Source organism: Microtus pennsylvanicus, chromosome 3 (genome assembly GCF_037038515.1).
Source record: "Microtus pennsylvanicus isolate mMicPen1 chromosome 3, mMicPen1.hap1, whole genome shotgun sequence".
Taxonomy (NCBI): domain Eukaryota; kingdom Metazoa; phylum Chordata; class Mammalia; order Rodentia; family Cricetidae; genus Microtus; species Microtus pennsylvanicus.
The window spans coordinates 18,575,678-18,594,599 of NC_134581.1; the positions used below are offsets into that span (position 1 = coordinate 18,575,678).

At 46.1% G+C, this 18,922-nt stretch overlaps 1 protein-coding gene across 1 annotated transcript; it reads left to right on the top strand.

Moving 5' to 3' along the window:
* The first annotated feature begins 287 nt into the window (after positions 1–287).
* On the top strand, positions 288–2,672 carry LOC142845648 (U8 snoRNA-decapping enzyme-like). Its single transcript, XM_075964803.1, has 3 exons — positions 288–460; positions 541–810; positions 1,503–2,672. The coding sequence occupies exons 1-3, from the start codon at positions 323–325 to the stop codon at positions 1,680–1,682; spliced, it is 588 nt and encodes a 195-aa protein (XP_075820918.1). The 5' UTR covers positions 288–322; the 3' UTR covers positions 1,683–2,672.
* The last annotated feature ends 16,250 nt before the right edge of the window (positions 2,673–18,922 follow it).

Below are 18,922 nucleotides of genomic sequence, written 5' to 3' on the forward strand. Positions count from 1 at the left end.
AGAACCCAAAGGCAATTTCCTGAACACTGCGTCGTTCCTTCAGCTGCCGGGACTCCTGAGTGAATAAATTTCTGCTCTGGCTCCACAGCCTGCTCCTCCTAGCCCTCCAGATGGCTACTTGAGCCTGTAGCCACCAAGCTTCAGCACCAGAGGCTCAGGGACCTAAGGGCCAATCCTGAGGAGGCTTTCAGTTTCTCCGAAAGCCCTAAGGTATCTTTGGCTCAGCCTGAGAGCCCCATCCTGATTGGCTGCTGCCGGGGTCTCGCGAAGCTCCGCCTCGAGGAGCTGTCCTCGGCGGGAACCCGGAAGTGCGAGCCTGGAGATGGCGGGGGATCGGAAAGTGGAGCTCTGCGAGGCCCTGGCGCTGGGTCAGGGCTGGCGCCACGCCTGCCACGCGCTGCTCTACGCGCCCGACCCTCGCAAGCTGTTCGGCCGCTTCCCGTTGCGCTTCGCCGTGCTGGTGAGGACTCGGCATGCCGGTCTGCTCCCCGCCCCGCTGCCCGCGCGTCCAGGCCAACCATCGTCCCTCTCCTCCCCCAGATGCAGATGCGCTTCGACGGGCGCCTAGGCTTCCCCGGCGGCTTCGTGGACGCGCAGGACAGCAGCCTGGAGGACGGGCTGAACCGTGAACTGCGCGAGGAGCTGGGCGACGCGGTGGCCGCCTTCCGCGTGGAGCGCTCCGACTATCGGAGCTCACACCTCATGGACGGACAGCGCGTGGTGGCCCATTTCTATGCCAAGCGCCTGACACCGGAGCAGCTGCAGGCGGTGGAAGCCAGGGCACCTCAAGCCAAGGACCACGGGCTGGAGGTGGGACCAGCCTGGGACCCTCTCCTATGTCTCTCACCGGAGAAAGCCACTGGGTGGAGATTTTGACATGGCACTCACTCTCTCAAGTGGCATGAACTATTGGGATCGTGGTCATTTCCAGGCTGGATAACACCACCAACTTGGTCTCCCTTAGTAACTTTTGCAGAGAGATTTCTAGAATACACACGCAAGGCTTTCTTCTGCCCTGTATGCTAATCCCCAGGACACTCCAAAGCTTGACCTTGGGCCCTTATTTTCCGTTAGCAGGAGGTGTGCCAGTGATCCTAGTGCTAGGGAAAGGTGTGTGTGTAGGTGACTGTCCAACTGCGGGTGGGGACAATATTGAAACAGGTTACCGTGCGTACTTTGGGTATTTTGCCTTTTTCTTGATCACCCAAGTGACACCTAGACAGTCGTGTAAGTTCTGTGGTTGGACATACTGCTACAGCCATGCCTGGCCCCTGGAGGCAGTAGCCAGCGAGGATGAGGGAGAAGATGGAGCAGGATTAGTGTGGGTGGAGATTGGTACCCAGCATGGGTCATTTGTAAGCTTTCCTGAGGTGGGATTATTGGGCCCGGTTCTATCTGGTTGTTAGGTTAGATCTCCGCTCCGCAGAGCTCTGTTCCACGGTAGGTAAGGGAATGTGTTGAGATACTTGAAATACCGCATGCTGCCTGTCTGCTTTTCGTAGGTGCTGGGCCTGGTGCGGGTGCCTCTGTACATCCTTCGCGATGGTGTGGGAGGCCTGCCCACCTTCCTGGAGAATTCCTTCATTGGTGCTGCCCGGGAACAGCTACTAGCAGCCCTTCAGGACTTGGAACTTGTGAATCCTGACACTATTGCAAACCTCAAGAACCCAGCTTCTAAGTAGAAGCTGCCCACCACGGACCCGTGGAAGCCAAGATGAGGGCTTTGGTATAAGGGAAGGAGGGAGGGAGGGAGAGGCAAATGCGTTCTCTTTGGGGGCCGAGAGGTGAAAGTTGATACAAGATTAAAGGCAGAGGTGTGTTTTCACAGAGGACCTTGTCTGATGGCATTAGGGATCAAAGGCCTTGGTTGTATCTGAGTCCCTCCTTATACATGGATAAACAGCCTGGAAGCTCTAGGTATGCACACGCAATCTGTGATCACATAGCTGGCACACTCTCGTCTGTCCAGTTTAACCGTGATGTGGCATCGGGCACATCCAACTCCTTCCTGGTAATTGATGGTAGGGTTTGGGTTCTTTCCCACCTGCTGCAAGGGCTGCGGTCCAGGATCCAGCCCAGCCCATTCTTGTTAGGGAAGCAGAGGAGGGGTTTCTCCCTGAGAATGGCCATGGGGTGGGGCAGGGGGGTTACCTGAAGCCCAAGCAAAGCTGTGGCTTTCAGAAAGTCGGGTAAGGCCCTAAGCAGCCCTGCACTCTTCCCCAACTGCTGAGGGTTGGCACATGGCAGGGAATTCTGGGCTGAACCTAGACCTGAGACTCCAGTCCTGATGCCTTTCTTCCAGTGTGTTCATCTTTCAGCTCCCTTTGTTTCTGTCTAGCCTGCCCTGCCAAAAACAGTCATCCAAAAAGGCAGGCTGGGGCTCTGTTTCCTCCAGTTCTTTCAACAGATATGGGTTAATTAACCCCTGTTCGGTGGCAGGTATGGCAACTGAAATGGAGGCCCGTTACTCTTGTCCTCCAGACTTCTAAGTGAGGAGTAGGCACATCGCATTATACATAAATAGCACTACATGGTAAATACTATAAGCCTTGTCTGGCACGTGGTGTTCAGGAACTCTTTAACTCTGTCATGTCAAACTTACCCGCATGATACATGGTTTGTGTTGTTGTGTCCCAATAAAGCACTGATGAAAAAGCAGGTGTCAGACTAGACCATAGCTCCGTGACTGCTCTGCTGGGAAAGCTAGGTGACTGCTTGCGGTACTCATATGTGCACATGTTTACAAGGGAGTAAATGATGGAGCGGGTATGGTTCTGTTGACATCCTTTTACTTGGGTTGGTCCCGAATGGCCCTGGTAGAGAACTTTAGGCAGAAAGAAGAGAGGGCTAATCACAAAGAACTCTGGAAAGAAGCGTCTGAAAGGCATGTGTGATGGGCCTGCCGTGGGAAGACCTTGTCGGAACGTCCCCAGCATGGACTTCCCAATCGTGATCTTGCAACGTGTTTCACAGTCAAGTAACTTATTTATTTCAAGACCATTCCTGTGACGGATGTGGATCTTTGAAAACTCTCAGTGGAGGCTGGGGATATAGCTCATGTAGCTTTGCCTAGCATGCATGCAACCCCATGTCTAAACCCTGGCATTGCATAAATAACACCTGTAACCCCAGTGCTCAGGCAGGAGGATCAGAAATTCAAGATCATCCTTGGCTACAAGGCGAGCCTTCAGTCCGTGACAACCTGCCAAGACAACAAAAGTCTAGATAGTATTGAACTGGTAGATAAGGCCTGTCAGGAGAATTCAAGGTAGCTTCATTCATAGATCTGACACCTTAGTAAAGATGGTTCAAAGACTCGCCTGGGACCAAAGTGCCTGTATGTTACCTCCCGGATATGGTGATCTAGTTAGATGAGATTCCTCCATAACTCGATGCCCAGAGAAGGGTACCAAGAGCCTAGGGTAGAAGCTACAGGATGACGGATAGTTGTTTAATACTATAGTTGAGGGTTGGGGATTACACTCCTTCTCTTGCTGGTGGTATAATGGGGGAAGTGATAAAGGATCTGCCACCAACATTGGCAAGAGCCTAGTGTAGAACAGAATAGGGTCACTATAACTAGACATCAGGAAGCAATGGGAAGCTGTGCTTCAGAGGTGGCAGCCCTTTGGGTACAAGATCATACAGGCCTGGGCATGGCCAAGTTCATGTTTCAGGCACGTCTGGTGTGGATCAGAAATTGGACACAGGTTTTCATGGGAGAAGATGGTGACCTGGATCAGGGCTGGGCAGTGAAGGTGTACTCAGACAGGCATGGGAGGTGGGAGGGGGTCATGGTGTTATCCGATAGAGCCTGGTTGTCTGGTTGTTGGAAGAAAGCAGGGGATGCAAAGATGGCTTTAAATTTTGAACTACAAGGTGTTCATGTTGTGGATGAAGACAAAACCCAGTGCATAGGGGAACAGGGTTTGAAGACATGGAGACATACATCTGTGAGTTAACTCAGTAGACAGCATGAAAACTATTCTGAGATTATCGGTAGAGAAAAGAGGTGGGCAGGTCAAAGCCCTGAGGTTTGAGAGGACGGGTAGGACACGGTAAAGGAGACAAGGAACAAGGGGGGAAAGCTGGATTAACAAACTCAACACTTCTAGGTGCTTCAGAGAATTTTAGTGACTTAGCTCGGAGAAGTCCATCAGACTGAGCCTCAAAGCTTTTGCTGGCTTTGTTGGAAGCAGTAAGCAGTGTCAGGGAATGTGAAGGTAGAGGATTGACAACACACTTCTGAGGCAGGGTTGAGCTGTGAGGCGTTCAATTTAAAGGAGAAACCACCCTATACATTCAGAGTTCATTTCCTTAGCTGGTTGCTAGAGTGGGAAGTCAGGCATTCTATTGGGGCAGGTGTGGGGGGATGCTGTACATGCACCCTGTTTCCCTTCCCACCTGTGATGAGGAGATGCTGATTGCCAGCTGGATTGAATTGTGAGATGCCTATGAGAGGTGTGGCCTGGTTGTAAGAAGTGGGACTTTGGAGCTATATATAGCCTGCCTGGTGTTGGCCCAATCTTGTTTCTCTTCTTTTCTTTCTGGTCGCCATGAGTTGACCACTTTTTTTCTCTACTATATCCTTTCCTACACTGTTTCTGTCTTGCCTTGGGCCTCAGATCAATGCAAGAAGCCAGGCATGAACTGAAGCCTTTGAAAAGATGAGTTGAAATTAATCCTTCCCCTTAAAAAAATTTCAAAACGTTGACAAAAGGACTGGCTACCATACCATGAGTGTTCAGAAACTCAGATGGAGACACCCACCACAGTGCTGAGCTTATTTCAGGGAGGAATAAGGGGAGAGGTTGCAGTGGTGGGCTGTGAGGCTTAGAGTCTGGTCTGGGTAAGATGGGCACAAAGAGACAGTTGTCTTGAGCATGATCATCGAGTCATCTTAATGAGGTAGGGACTAGGAAGTGGATCTCAGACAGCAAGAGGCACTTGTGTCTGGGGAGCTGAAATGAACTCAGGGATAGTTAAGGACCAAGTGAGAACACGGGATGACTGGCCAGACGTGGGAGACAGCTGTTAAGGGGTGACACCTTGGGCTGGAGAGGCAGAGAACTGGGTGAGCTGCCAAGTATAATTGAAGCCAGAAGTGGACACATGGTAGAGATGAGGTGTAAATCAGGAGCCAGCATCCTTGGTGACTAAGAAATGACCAGAGCTGACAGAAGGACAGTGTGGACATGCCAACACATGGTCTCCTAGGTCAGTAACACTTGAAAATGGGGAAGCTGGACAAAGCACTGGAAAGCAATGCAGAGTCATGTAGACGCCAGCCACGGGATGGGTTGAATGGTGGAGAGAAGCCATTAGAGATCCCACTGTTCCTACAGGGCTGTGGTGTTAACTTTCCCTCAGGAGACAAATGTCTACTCACTCCAGACAGGGCACCAACAAAACACCAAGTACCAAGTACACCCAAGTCTAGCTTTGCCAACCAATAGATTTATCATGCTTACTTAGAGAAGCATGTAGTTTTACTTTCTCGTCAGGACTACCAGCCCCCAAATAATGACACAGAGACTTATTATTAATTATGAAAGCTTGGCCTTTAGGCTCATCCCACTAGCTTTTATAACTAAAATTAACCTGTTTCTATTAAACTACATTCTGTCATGTGAGTCTTTTACCTTTCTATTCTGTATGCCTGCCCCATTCTGTGTGCCTGCCCCATTCTGTGTGCCTGCCCCATTCTGTGTGCCTGCCCCATTCTGTGTGCCTGCCCCATTCTGTGTGCCTGCCCCATTCTGTATGCCTGCCCCATTCTGTGTGCCTGCCCCATTCTGTGTGCCTGCCCCATTCTGTGTGCCTGCCCCATTCTGTATGCCTGCCCCATTCTGTGTGCCTGCCCCATTCTGTATGCCTGCCCCATTCTGTGTGCCTGCCCCATTCTGTATGCCTGCCCCATTCTGTGTGCCTGCCCCATTCTGTGTGCCTGCCCCATTCTGTGTGCCTGCCCCATTCTGTGTGCCTGCCCCATTCTGTGTGCCTGCCCCATTCTGTATGCCTGCCCCATTCTGTGTGCCTGCCCCATTCTGTATGCCTGCCCCATTCTGTGTGCCCGCATCTCACTGGTTTCTCCCACCATGCCAAATTCTTCTTCCCAGCCGTCCTCTCTTTTCCAGGAAGTCCCGCCTATTTTCTCCTGCCTAGCTATTCAGCTTTTTCTTAAACCTATCAGAAGGCCCCTAGAAAAGACACATCTTCACAGTATACAAATATTCAGCAACAGGAACATATATGAGGGATTACTTAGAGAAGAGAGAGAGAGTTTGTGTGTGTGTGGAGGGGAGTGCATTGTGTGTGTGTATGCATTTAAGATTGTAAACTTGACTGAATGTAGAGTCACTTTTAAGACAAGCCTCTAGGAGTAGCCACGAGTGATTATTTAGATTAGATTTTGAAGCCTTGTCTCTACAGTGGGTGCCACCATCCAGAGGGCTGGACCCTGGACTGAATAAAGCGAGTTGGGTACCAGCCTTCATCTCTCTTTGCTCCCTCATTACGGATGCAGTGTGATCAGCTGCCTCAAGATCCTGCTGCCCCAAGTTTCGTGATGTCATGGACTGCACTCTCAAACTGTGAGCCAAGAGAACCTTCTCCCTGCAGTTTCTTTGGTCAGGGTATTTGATCAAACAGGGAGACAAGTATCTGACCCTCCCAAAAAGCTACATTGATAATTATTTTAAAAAATCCTACCTAGTGTGAGCGATTACCTCCCATAGCTGCATACATGTAGTCTCTCCTTCTGTCAATATTTTATCTCCTGTGTACTCACGCACTCCGAAGACCACATACAGCTAGGGAGGAACCTCATGTAGGTGGGCTGGGTATGCAGGAGGGAACAAGGGGCTGGACCCTCAAGTGAGCTTGTAATGACCCTTCCTTCTCCCTCCCTCTATGAGGAAATATCAGTCAGCAATCTGAAACTTGCTGAGGGTCTCCTGTCAGTTACTACAATTGCAACTGAAAGAATGAGCCCGTGTAATGCAGAGACATGGCAGTCCCTAGCATGGGTTTCATCACCCTGTCTTTTCTACTTTGTGTCTATAATTTCTGTGTGGAAGCTAGACACAACTGTCAGCTTGACACAATCTAAAGTCACCTGGGAGAAGGGCTTCTGAGAATGTCTGTGAGAGATTACCTTAATTATGTTAACAGATGTGGGAAGATTCCTGCGCCCCCACTGCCACGCCCCCTTGTGGATGCCACTGCTTCCCCGATTTGCACTGAACAACAGAGAAAAGTAGCTGAACGCTAGCATGCATCCATCCCTCTCTTCTGACTGCAGTGTGGCCATCTGCGTCAAGCTCCTCATGCCTCGACTTCCCCATCTTGATAGATTGTCCCTTAAACAGTAAGCCAAAATAAACCCTGTTCCCACTTAAGTTGCAGTTATTGGGGTATTTTTTCATGGCAACCAAAAAGGAAACCAGGGCAGCTCCCTTGCCTTCTCTAAGGAGCACCCTTCCTCCCAGGCCGTGGGGGTCCTTCACCATCAGCCATCACACTCTTCCCTGACCTGGTCCTGGAGGTGCCTGCCTGGCAGGAGGGAGAGAGGCAGGCTAGACTATACATGTCTCCTCTCCCGTCCTGTTGGGGGATGCTCAGCCAGGATGGAAAGCACACAGGACTCCCTGTGCCCCTTTAAGCATAGTGCTCTGGGGAGGGAAGAAGATGGGAGCCCTTGCAACCTCCACCCTGCTCCCAGCAGGCAGGATCTTCAGCTGGGCCCTGAACTTCCTTATCTCAAGCTGGGGGTTGTGATTCCTGGGGAGAGGGTTAATGGAGGGAGCCCTTGGCATTAGCTTTGTTCAGATCAGCCTGAACTGTGTCAGCAAAGGCTGCTACTGCTCCTTCCTGGGAAGGAGGGGGTTCTGGTCACCCCACTCTCCCACCCACCCCCACTAACACACATTGATGCCTGTCTCAGCAGAATCAGCAAGAAGTTTCTACTTCTCAACATTGCGTTTTCCCTGTTTGCAGAAATCACTTTCAGACTTCATTTTGTCCCGAGCCCAGGTCCTTGTCAGTTGCCAGGGGTGAGGCAAAGCTCCTTTTTTCTGGCACGACCATATGGAGAAGGAGGGTGGTCTCCTGCCAGTGAACTTTGATGCTGAGGGAGACTGCCTGAAATAGATGGGGCTAGTGGCAAAGGAGGTTCGTCTCACAGAAAACATTCTGTACTTCAACACACAGGTGAAACAGAAGATAAGAAGTTGTGAAATGGACGAGAACATTTCACCTGTGATGAAATTTACAGGTGACATTGGAGTTGGAGTCATGTAGAAGATGCTCATCGATCACCCACTCCACAGAAGAGGAGCAGCAGGCATGAATATGATCAATGCATATTACACGCATGTGTGGGTATGTCATAATCCCTCACTCTATACAGCATCTATGCCCTGGACTAGGAGCTCCCAGGCAGGTGTTCCCACCCTCCCAGTCTCCACCCTCTCAGACTACAGAAGGTCACACCTGACAAGATTTATGGCATCCTGACACTCACTGACACCCTGCAATAGTTACAGGGTGTGGATGGAGGCAAAGGTCTATTGAACAGGCGGAGGGCTTTGAACAATCTCATGTTTGAGGGATCTCATGTTAGAGAGTGGAAGAACTAACTCCAGTCGGCTTCAGGGAATGGGATGTGGCAACATCGGGTCTGTTCCACACCGCAACAAAGAAAGGACTGTGAATCATAGAAGGGGTGAAGGGCTGGCTTGATCTTGTTACAGAAACAGCTCTTACTCGGGGGATTTAAGGAAAGCATGGAGCTTGGAGAGGGAGGAAGAGGTGAGACACACAGGCAACTCTAAGGGAGGAGTTTAAGGAAACTGATCTGTTTAAAAAAGAAAACTTAATAGAGCCTCAGAAGAACAAAGAGCACCTCAACCCAGGGAGAAGTTACTCTGGTGCAGACAGGAGAGTGGATGTCCTCAAATACTAGGAAAAGAAAAAAACAAGCAGTGACCATAGACATGGTAGAATTGAGACCAGACAATAGAAAATGATGATTGTTGCTTATCCAATGGATGTGCTAACAGACAAGTCATCTGGAAAAGAAACAAGATTTTAGGGTCAAAAAAAAAATTCCTAAACACAGAGATCCCAGTTTGTCTGTATAAAAGATGACACTGTGCCCATGAGCATGGATAGTATAGTGCCCATGAGCATGGATAGTATAGTGCCCATGAACATGGATAGTATAGTGCCCATGAGCATGGATAGTATAGTGCCCATGAGCATGGATAGTATAGTGCCCATGAGCATGGATAGTATAGTGCCCATGAGCATGGATAGTATAGTGCCCTTGAACATGGATAGTATAGTGCCCTTGAACATGGATAGTATAGTGCCCTTGAACATGGATAGTATAGTGCCCTTGAACATGGATAGTATAGTGCCCTTGAACATGGATAGTATAGTGCCCATGAACATGGATAGTATAGTGCCCTTGAACATGGATAGTATAGTGCCCTTGAACATGGATAGTATAGTGCCCTTGAACATGGATAGTATAGTGCCCTTGAACATGGATAGTATAGTGCCCTTGAACATGGATAGTATAGTGCCCTTGAACATGGATAGTATAGTGCCCTTGAACATGGAAAGCACCCATGAGCATAGATAGAATAGTGCCCTTGAACATGGAAAGCACCCATGAGCATAGATAGTATAGTGCCCTTGAACATGGATAGTATAGTGCCCTTGAACATGGATAGCACCCATGAGCATGGATAGTATAGTGCCCATGAACATGGATAGTATAGTGCCCATGAGCATGGATAGTATAGTGCCCTTGAACATGGAAAGCACCCATGAGCATAGATAGAATAGTGCCCTTGAACATGGATAGCACCCATGAGCATAGATAGTATAGTGCCCTTGAACATGGATAGTATAGTGCCCTTGAACATGGATAGTATAGTGCCCTTGAACATGGATAGTATAGTGCCCTTGAACATGGATAACACCCATGAGCATAGATAGTATAGTGCCCTTGAACATGGATAGTATAGTGCCCTTGAACATGGATAGTATAGTGCCCTTGAACATGGATAGTATAGTGCCCTTGAACATGGATAGTATAGTGCCCTTGAACATGGATAGCACCCATGAGCATGGATAGTATAGTGCCCATGAACATGGATAGTATAGTGCCCTTGAACATGGATAGTATAGTGCCCTTGAACATGGATAGCACACATGAGCATAGATAGTGCTCATGAGCTCTCTGTAAAATGCAGGAACTTCTTAGTGTAGTACAGGGAAACTAAATAATAGCTAAGATAATGCTGAACTATCAAAGAACTGCTGGAGGCATTCCTGGTTTCAGGTTGTACCATAGAACTGTGGTCATAAAAATGGAATGAATGGTGTTAAAAAGAAGCAGGTTGATAAATGCAATGACTCAAAGACCCAGATGTAAACCCACACACCAATGGACACCTGATTTTTGATAAACAAGCCAGAAATATGCACTAGAAAAAAGGCAGCATCTTCAACAAATGGTACTGGTGAAACTGGACATCTACAGGTAGAAGGATGCCAATAGGCTCATGGGCTGCTATGACAACCTAAACATGCCTCTTCCTAGGATGCAATGTAAGTGTATGTTTGAAATATGCTCTAAAATGAAGCTAAGTCATCTTGAAGATTTCCCTAGAGAAAAACAAAAAGCAAAAATCCACTTCCCCCTTAAATCATGCAATAAAACACTTATTTTCAAATCTGCAGGACACGTATCAACTCACAAGGTTGCCCGCAGGTTTCCTAGCAATTTGTTACTGTGACATTTTCTAATCTTCAAGCGATTGGCATGGTACAGTGGAGCACAATTAATGCTGGGCTTTGAACTGGAGACCAGACTTACTATTAATTGATTCCCTCTGAACGGTGCTAGGAATGACTTCCCATCCTATTCTACCTGTTTGACTGGTCCGTGAGATTCGGTCTTTCATTTTCTTAATGTGTGTGGTGGTATAAACGAAAATGACTCCCATAGGGAGTGGCACTATTAGGAGGTGTGACCTTGTTGGAGTAGGTGTGGTCTTGTTGGGGGAAGGGTGTAACTATTTGTGCTGGCTTTGAGGTTTCTTTTACTCCAGCTTCACTTAAGGTGTTAGGGAAACCACTTCCTGTTACCTCTGAGCCAAGAAGTAAGGAGTCTCAGCTCCAGGACCATGTCTGCTGTACATCAACATGTCTCGTCATAATGATAATGGACCAAACCTCTGAATATATAAGCCAGCCCCGTTGAAATGTTTTTCCTTTGTAAGAGTTGCCATGGTCACGGTGTCTCTTCACAGCAATAGAAACTCTAAGTAGTACAATGTGAAATCCTCTATCATTCATTCTCTTCATATGAAAGCCTTATATCCTTTAATAAAACAGTGCCTCTATAATTTTATTCTCAATTATGCCCAACGCAACATAAGTATCTTTCTGCATTGTCTATACAGAGCTTTTAAAACTAACATGGACTAAACGAAAGGATTATATTCTTTCAATTTGGAGGTATCATTTTAAGGTAATTGATTTAGTAAATCTCTGGTCAGAGCCACTAGCATCAGATGACAGTGTGTTTTACTCTGATCATGGTGGCTAGGTGTCTCTGATCATGATGGCTAGTTGGGGTCTGTAAGAACACATAATAGTGCTGTGGAATAATACTTCTGTACACTGTGTGAATGTATGTTGCTATGATTGGTTAAATAAACGAGCTGACCAGTCAGTAGCTGAACAGGTTAAAGTTAGGTGGGAAAGCCAAACTGAGAATGATGGGATGGGGAAGGACAGAGTCAGAGTCATCTACCAGATGGGGATTGAGTTGGATACACAAAACGGGATAGAGGTAAAAGCCATGCGTGTCGGGGCAGCATATAGATGAACAGAAATGAGTTGTGTTGAAATAAGAGCGGCAGGGCTGCGTTCCCAGCACCCTGGCCACCTGCTTGGCTAGCTTATGCCCGAAATAACAACACACAAACTGTATTCATTTAAACACTGCTTGGCCCATTTCTATCTAGCCTCTTCTAGGCTAACTCTCGCACCTGGACTAGCACATTTCTTATCATCTGTGTAGCACCGGTCTTACCGGGAAGATTCTAGCCTAAGTCCATCCTGGGTCGGAGCTTCATCGCGTGCATCTTCCCGGGAGCGGGGAGCATGGCGTCTCTCTGAGGCGTCTGCTCCTGAGAGGAGAGCTGTGGAGTCTGAGCTCACTTCCTCTTCCTCTCAGCATTCTGTTCTGTTTACTCCACCTACCTATGTTCTAACCAATAAAATGGGCCAAGGCAGTTCCTTTATTAGCCAATGACCTTCCTCTATCAGAGTTAAGTTGTAAGAGCTAGTTAGTAATAAGCCTGAGCTATTGGCCAAGCATCTGTAATTTATATTAAGTCTCTGAGACAGTTATTTGGGGGAGCAGCTGCCAGTTATTTGGGAGCAGGCGGGCAGGACAGGAAAACTCTACCTACATATTATGTATAGCTAAATAATGCCATCGGGGATGCAGGAATGGATTTGTTTCCTCTGCTAAATATAGAATTTAAGAACAGCCACAGGCAGAGGTTCCAGAATAGGGTTCAAACAGAAGTTTGAGGACAATTTATTAGAGTTTAAAAGGCAAACCCCAGGACAGGAAGCCTGCAATCTTTCAGCTGCTTGGAATGTTAGAGAATGGAGAAGAACAAACGCCACACTGCTCAGTGATAACCTAGCATTCAGATACCAAGTGTGAATATCTACACAGTGGACAAAACCACACTGCTCAGTGATAACCTAGCATTCAGATACCAAGTGTGAATGTCTACACAGTGGACCAAACCACACTGCTCAGGGATAACCTAACATTCAGACACTAGGTGTAGGTGTCCACATAGTGGGGAGGGGAGTTTAGAAAAAAGGGGTAAGGGAGTCAAGAACCTTGCTTAGGGACTTTAAAATCTACTTGGGTTCTGGCCAGCATCTGAATGAAAAAGAAGAGAAGAAAAGAATTAGACCCAGGCCCAGTTGATCCTCATGGCAGATCCTAGCAAGTGCATCAGAAGGGTAGAAATTATGAGAAAGAAAAGAACATTATCATAGCAAGGTACATAGTGCACACTTTTAATCCCAGTACTCAGGAAGCAGAGGCAGGCAGGTCTCTTAAGTTCTAGGCCATCTTGGTCTACATAGTGAGTCCCAGGACAGCCAAGGTTACACAGAGAAACCCTGTCTCGATGACTACCCTGCATGAGTCCTCCTTCCTAGTGATCCCTGGCCTGCTCCACCAGATTAACCCTTAACAGGGGACAAGGGCTCATCTTCAGCTAGAAGTAGAGTCCATTCTTTGTAATTGCTGGAACAAGGAAAGGAAGAGAGTGTGGGAGAGCAGGAAGAACAAGAAGAGAGGCTGGAAGGAGAGGGATAGAGGAGGAAAGACATTTAGATATGTCTAAGGAGGCACAGTGGCATCCTTGATTTCATGACCACAATAATGCTATAGAACAATATGTAATCTAAGCATAAGCATGTATTTAGCTCACACATAGGCATCCCTGAAGCCTAATTGTCCTGAACCTCCACTAATCTGACTAGCCTACCAGCTTCAAGCATTCGGTCCCTGCCACCCTCCTTCAACAGAAACTCTGGGCTTACAGGCAAATGGTGCTGTTTCTGTCCTTAGGTGCCGTCTGGGATCTGAACTCAGCTCCTCACTCCTGTGTGCTAAGTGTTTCGCCCACTGAGCCACCTCCTTAGGCATTTGCCTGCTCTTTTAAAATGACAAACAAGAAAGAGAAATTGGCCTCTCAAGGGTATCCCAGTACACGCTTAATTTCTGCTAGCCTGTTCGTTGGCGTCTAGGTGTTAAAGCTGGTTCTTGATGCTCATGCCCCCGATGTTGTTCTGCATTACATGCAGGACATTACATTCATTACATGTAGGGCAGTAGTGATACTGCCTAACTGCCACCACCTCCTTCTCCACCTCCTCCTCTTGCTCCTCTTGCTTTCTCATTCTCCCATTCTCTCTCCCTTTCCTTGCTCCTGGCCACCAAAATTCCTGGAATTCCTTAGTCAAATGTCCAATTTAAGTTGCAAATTCAGGAGCTGTGTTTGACTTCAAATGTGAAGGAAAAACCGTTCTTGCTTAAGTGAGGCCATCTTCCTTTATCATGGATGCCACAGCAGAAGACTGTGGGCCTCCCTCCTCTCAGGAGTGTAGGCAGGCAGATATCATTTTGGAACTGCAGATACATTTCCATTTGCTGATGGGCATGTATTACTTATAAATAACACAAGGCTCAATTTCAACCTTTTATTAGTTCATACCAGAGACTCTCAGAGGCACACGGGATTTCGGATTATTCGGTCAGGCTTATTGAGTCCATTGTTCTCTCGCCGGAGTCTCAGGTGTACAAGAACAGCTCCAAGGCAAAGCCGGCTCATCTTCCTGTGTCCTCTGTGCTGCAGTGATTGGATCGTCATTGGGCCAGTCGCTAAGGTGGGAGGAAGACGTTGGACAGATTGACTCCGATTAAGGAACCTGAGTCAATGTACCAGCAATTAACTCCCAACTAATTAGCAATGATCACATAACGCTATGTAAGGAGCTCGCCATCCCGGCAGTGTGCATGGAAGTGCCCCCAAAGAAGCGACATCTACATTAACATTCTACAAGGCTGAGGGATGAATTAGAGTTTCAGTGATTGTTGGCAGTGGGAACATTGCAGGTCCAGAGCCTACTGATAATTTATCTTCTGCTGTCTTTGCTTTTTAAAGAACATTTATTGCCCACTTCTCTTTGGAACCTAACATCTTAGTGAGTACCAGGTAAACCCTTCTGGAATTGTATAACAGACACCTCAATTCCACCTACGCAAAGGCTAAGAATGTCAAAATAGCATACAGGGCCTATAGTAGAGGCTTCCCCATTGCTGTAGTTGAGGTACCCACCATTGTATTTGAAAAGGTTCATAACTCTCTTTGCTCTGTTGCTATGAGACTGTTACATGGCCACTCATACCTGCCTGCAGAATAAACTCTCTTATTGTGAGGCAGAAGCTGTGTCTTCATATATCAACAGCAGCATGCAGCATAAACATGTATTTCAGTCCTGTGTCTGCAGCCTGCAGCCAGTCCACCTGGGTTAGCTGTTCTGGTCTGGGTTGTTCCGTGTGTTTCTCATGGTTGCTCTTCCATGGCGGGGGGGGCACAAAAACTACAACATTCAAATCAGGAGTAACAGTGCCATGAGATTGGCTCCGAATTAAACACTATTATTTCTTGTCAATTGAAGTGCAAAAGACACAAAATGAAACTTGTATTGTTCTGCCTGATTTCCAACAATTCCCCAGAACTAAAGGATTTATTTGAAATCACTGTCCTCCTAGCCAGACCCCTCACCATGCCTGTATTTTCTCAGAGCCTGAAATCAGAAAGTATCCCCAGGTTCTGTACCATGGTAACTGATCACACGGCTAACAGCACTTCCATTGCTGTTTAAAATACTTGGGTGGAGACACAAAAGACAAACAGCCTCATCTCTGTCGGCCCTGCTGGCAAGCTCAGCGTCAGAGATCAACATCCAAGCCTCCACATCCAGATCTCAAGCAGTCAATTGAAAAACGAGATAAGGCCATTTTCCAAGGATGTTTTGAGCGTCTTTTTGCTTAAGTGACTATAAAATTAGTAATGTGGTTAGGGTCAAATTAAAGCTCAAGTGTTGTCTTTGAATTTATCTCACAGCCTGCACTAGGTTAGGACATTTTTGCATTGATTTGCAACATCCTTAAAACCAGCCAGTCATCAAGATTTCACAACCAAGATAGAGCCTTGCCTCCCCCGGGTGGCCTGGAGGCATGTTTCTGAACATATTTGCTTTAGAATCCAATGACATAGTATGTGAATGTTTGTACATTTCTATATGTCTGTACACGTACATTTGTGTTCATGTTTATATATCGGTGCCTGTATGAATATGTATGTACCTGTGTGTATATGTGTATGCACAAGTTTGTATATGTATGTATGTGTGTGTTTATGCACATACATGTGTGCATGTATGTACATGTGTGTCTGGCCATATTTACCATATGGGCTCACTATGAAGAGGCAATCAAATGTCTACTGTGTACAAGATAGTTAACCTAAATTATATTTTATAAGTATGTATATTTTATAATTTTCCCCATCTACTCTATTTTCTTCTCATTTCTCATGTTCTTGCTTGTATATAATTCAATAATCTATAATATTGTTTGTTAAATATTATACACCTTAATTTCTACAGTTATTAGTCTAAAGCCATATTCATAGTTATTTGCCTATATGGGAATGAATTGTTTTCTCTTATACATTAATCTATCTACCTATAACCTATGTAACTGCCTACCTATTTACCTATCATCTATCATCTATCTATCTATCTATCTATCTATCTATCTATCTATCTATCTATCTATCATCTGTCTATCATCCATCTATCTTCATTCTATCAGGTTATCATCTTTATACTAACAAGACAAATACATTGGCTTGCTACATTTTATTTTATTTCTTTCCCTTCATCTACCTTATTGGTATTTTTTGGGCAGTAGATCTTGCTACAACACCTGAGTTGCTACTAGCTTCTTTATTTCTCGATGTGCCTATTTGGCTTTTATTTTCGTTTTTAACAGCCCCTATCTGGGTTGCAAATATGAGCACCTGTTTATCTAAGAAAAATTTTATTGCACACTCACACATAAAAGACATTTTAATCAGCTATAAAAAAATCTAGATGCAAAGTACTTCTCCATATAATTAAGAGTCTGTTGAATCCAGTATTGCTGTTAGGACATCTGGTTTCATACTGATTGCTATTCCCCTGTGGAATTTCTTCCTAACTCTTAAAAGAATTTGCACTCTGTCTTTTACTTGATATTACCTGATATCAATCTCACTACAATACTTCACTTTTTCTATTTTCTTTCCCTGTCTTTCACCCTTTTCCTTTTTGGTGATGGATCCAGGACTCATGTGTGCTAGGCAACTCTCTACCACAGGCTTATAGCTAACTCTTTTGTTGCTGTTGTTGTTTTGTTTTTGAGACAGGACCTCATGTAGCCTAGACTGGCCTCAATCAAGTTCATCATAAGCTTTAAACTCCTAACCCTCCTGCTTTGCCCTCTCAAGTTCTGAGATCACAAGTGTGTAGCACTATGCACAGTTCTTTCTATTTTGAGACAGGGTCTCACTAAGTTGCCCAGGCAGGCCTTGAACTTGTCATTCTCCTAATTAAACCTCTCAAGAACTGAGGCTACAGGCATGAGTCACATGACCCAGCTTTGTGAACTGTCTTTTGTGTTTTCTTGGCACGACTGCTTCACAAGTTCCAATCAGTACTTGATCTGTTGAGAAGCCACTTTACTCACGAAAAGACTATCCCTGTGTGACACCACCCTGTCTGGAGTGATCTCTATGCTGCCTGTTGCTGTCCTGGGAGTCTGAGTAAGGAAGAGTGAATGGGTGAATGGCGGGTGTCAGCCAGCCAGTCCTGTGTTACGTAATGTTACATAGCCCTTTATTTTCTCCTCAAATTAAGCCAAACCTAAATCTTCTTTTAGATGACTCAGATGCCCTGAGAAGGATTTAATAATAGCTCTTAATGATTCGTTTGCATATCTTCTTCTGAAGTCATTCGCCTTTGAAGAGTGTTGGATCCCAGGAAGCATGGTGAAGCTCTGCGCAGCAACGGCTTGGTAAGACGGTTCTAATAGTAGTTAATAACCGCGTTTCTCTACACCCTGCCAAAGCAGTCGGGTGTTACAAAACCACTTTAGAATACAGCAATAAACAGATGAGTAGCTAAAGTCTTTAATTAAGCGTCTTAAAATAAAGCACTGTTTTGTTCCCTTTTCTGAACCCGGTGTCTACAAGCCGTATAAACTGGTTCTTGAACTAACTGCTTGGGTGGATCTCAGAGATTATAATTTGCAGTGGTGTATTGTTACAAAGAAAGTACAGAGATTCTTAATGCATTTAGTACCCTGTGTTTCGATCTGATGCTGAACCCTTTCCTACATCCTACATTCCAGAGCCAAAAGTGACAGAACCTGCTTGCCTGAGCCTGGCTGTGTGGCTGCAGGAAAGTTCCTTCTCGGTGCCTGCCTTAGTGTCCTCCTGTGTTAGTAAGTTTGCTGAAACAGCTCCTGAGCTCCCTCCTGCTGTGGAATTCTATAGCATCTATAAGTACACAAAGTCTTCCCTACTTTATGAGTTGTTAGTTACTAGCATTTTATTGATGTTAATGAATTCTGCATTCCCCAAATTTCAAACATAAAGAAGAAATTGAAGACTGATTGTCTATGTACCCACCTCCTCGATGGTATCACCGATTTACTCCTGTGTCCTTCCTGTCCATCCCTCCATCCCCTCGCCCCTCCTTTATCCAATGGCATTTTGATCTATTTCAAAGTAAGTCATGGATACCAGTATCACTTACATCTAATCACTTACATGGAGGACCGGAAGTTCAATGATGGCTTAGTGCTTTGTTTTAAAAATAAAGTTACATACTGAAAATTATACTAATCCTATGTGACAGCTGCATACGCTACTACAAGCTAAATCCCAAACATGATTTAGAAAAATGTTGCAATCATCCCTAGAATGTTCCCTTATGCCCCCTAGTCAATTCCTACTTCCCCCACCCTACCTCATATATGCAAAAATAGAAAATGCTTCTTTTGTGGCTGACTTTCACTCAGCGTGATTCTGGTTCTTAGGGCTAGGGAGGCTAAGACTGCCTGTTTCTCAGTCACCTCAGGATCAGAAGTAAACTCCCGTTAAATCTCTCTCTCTCTCTCTCTCTCTCTCTCTCTCTCTCTCTCTCTCTCTCTCTCTCTCTCTCTCTCTCTCTCTCTCTCTCTCCAGTGATG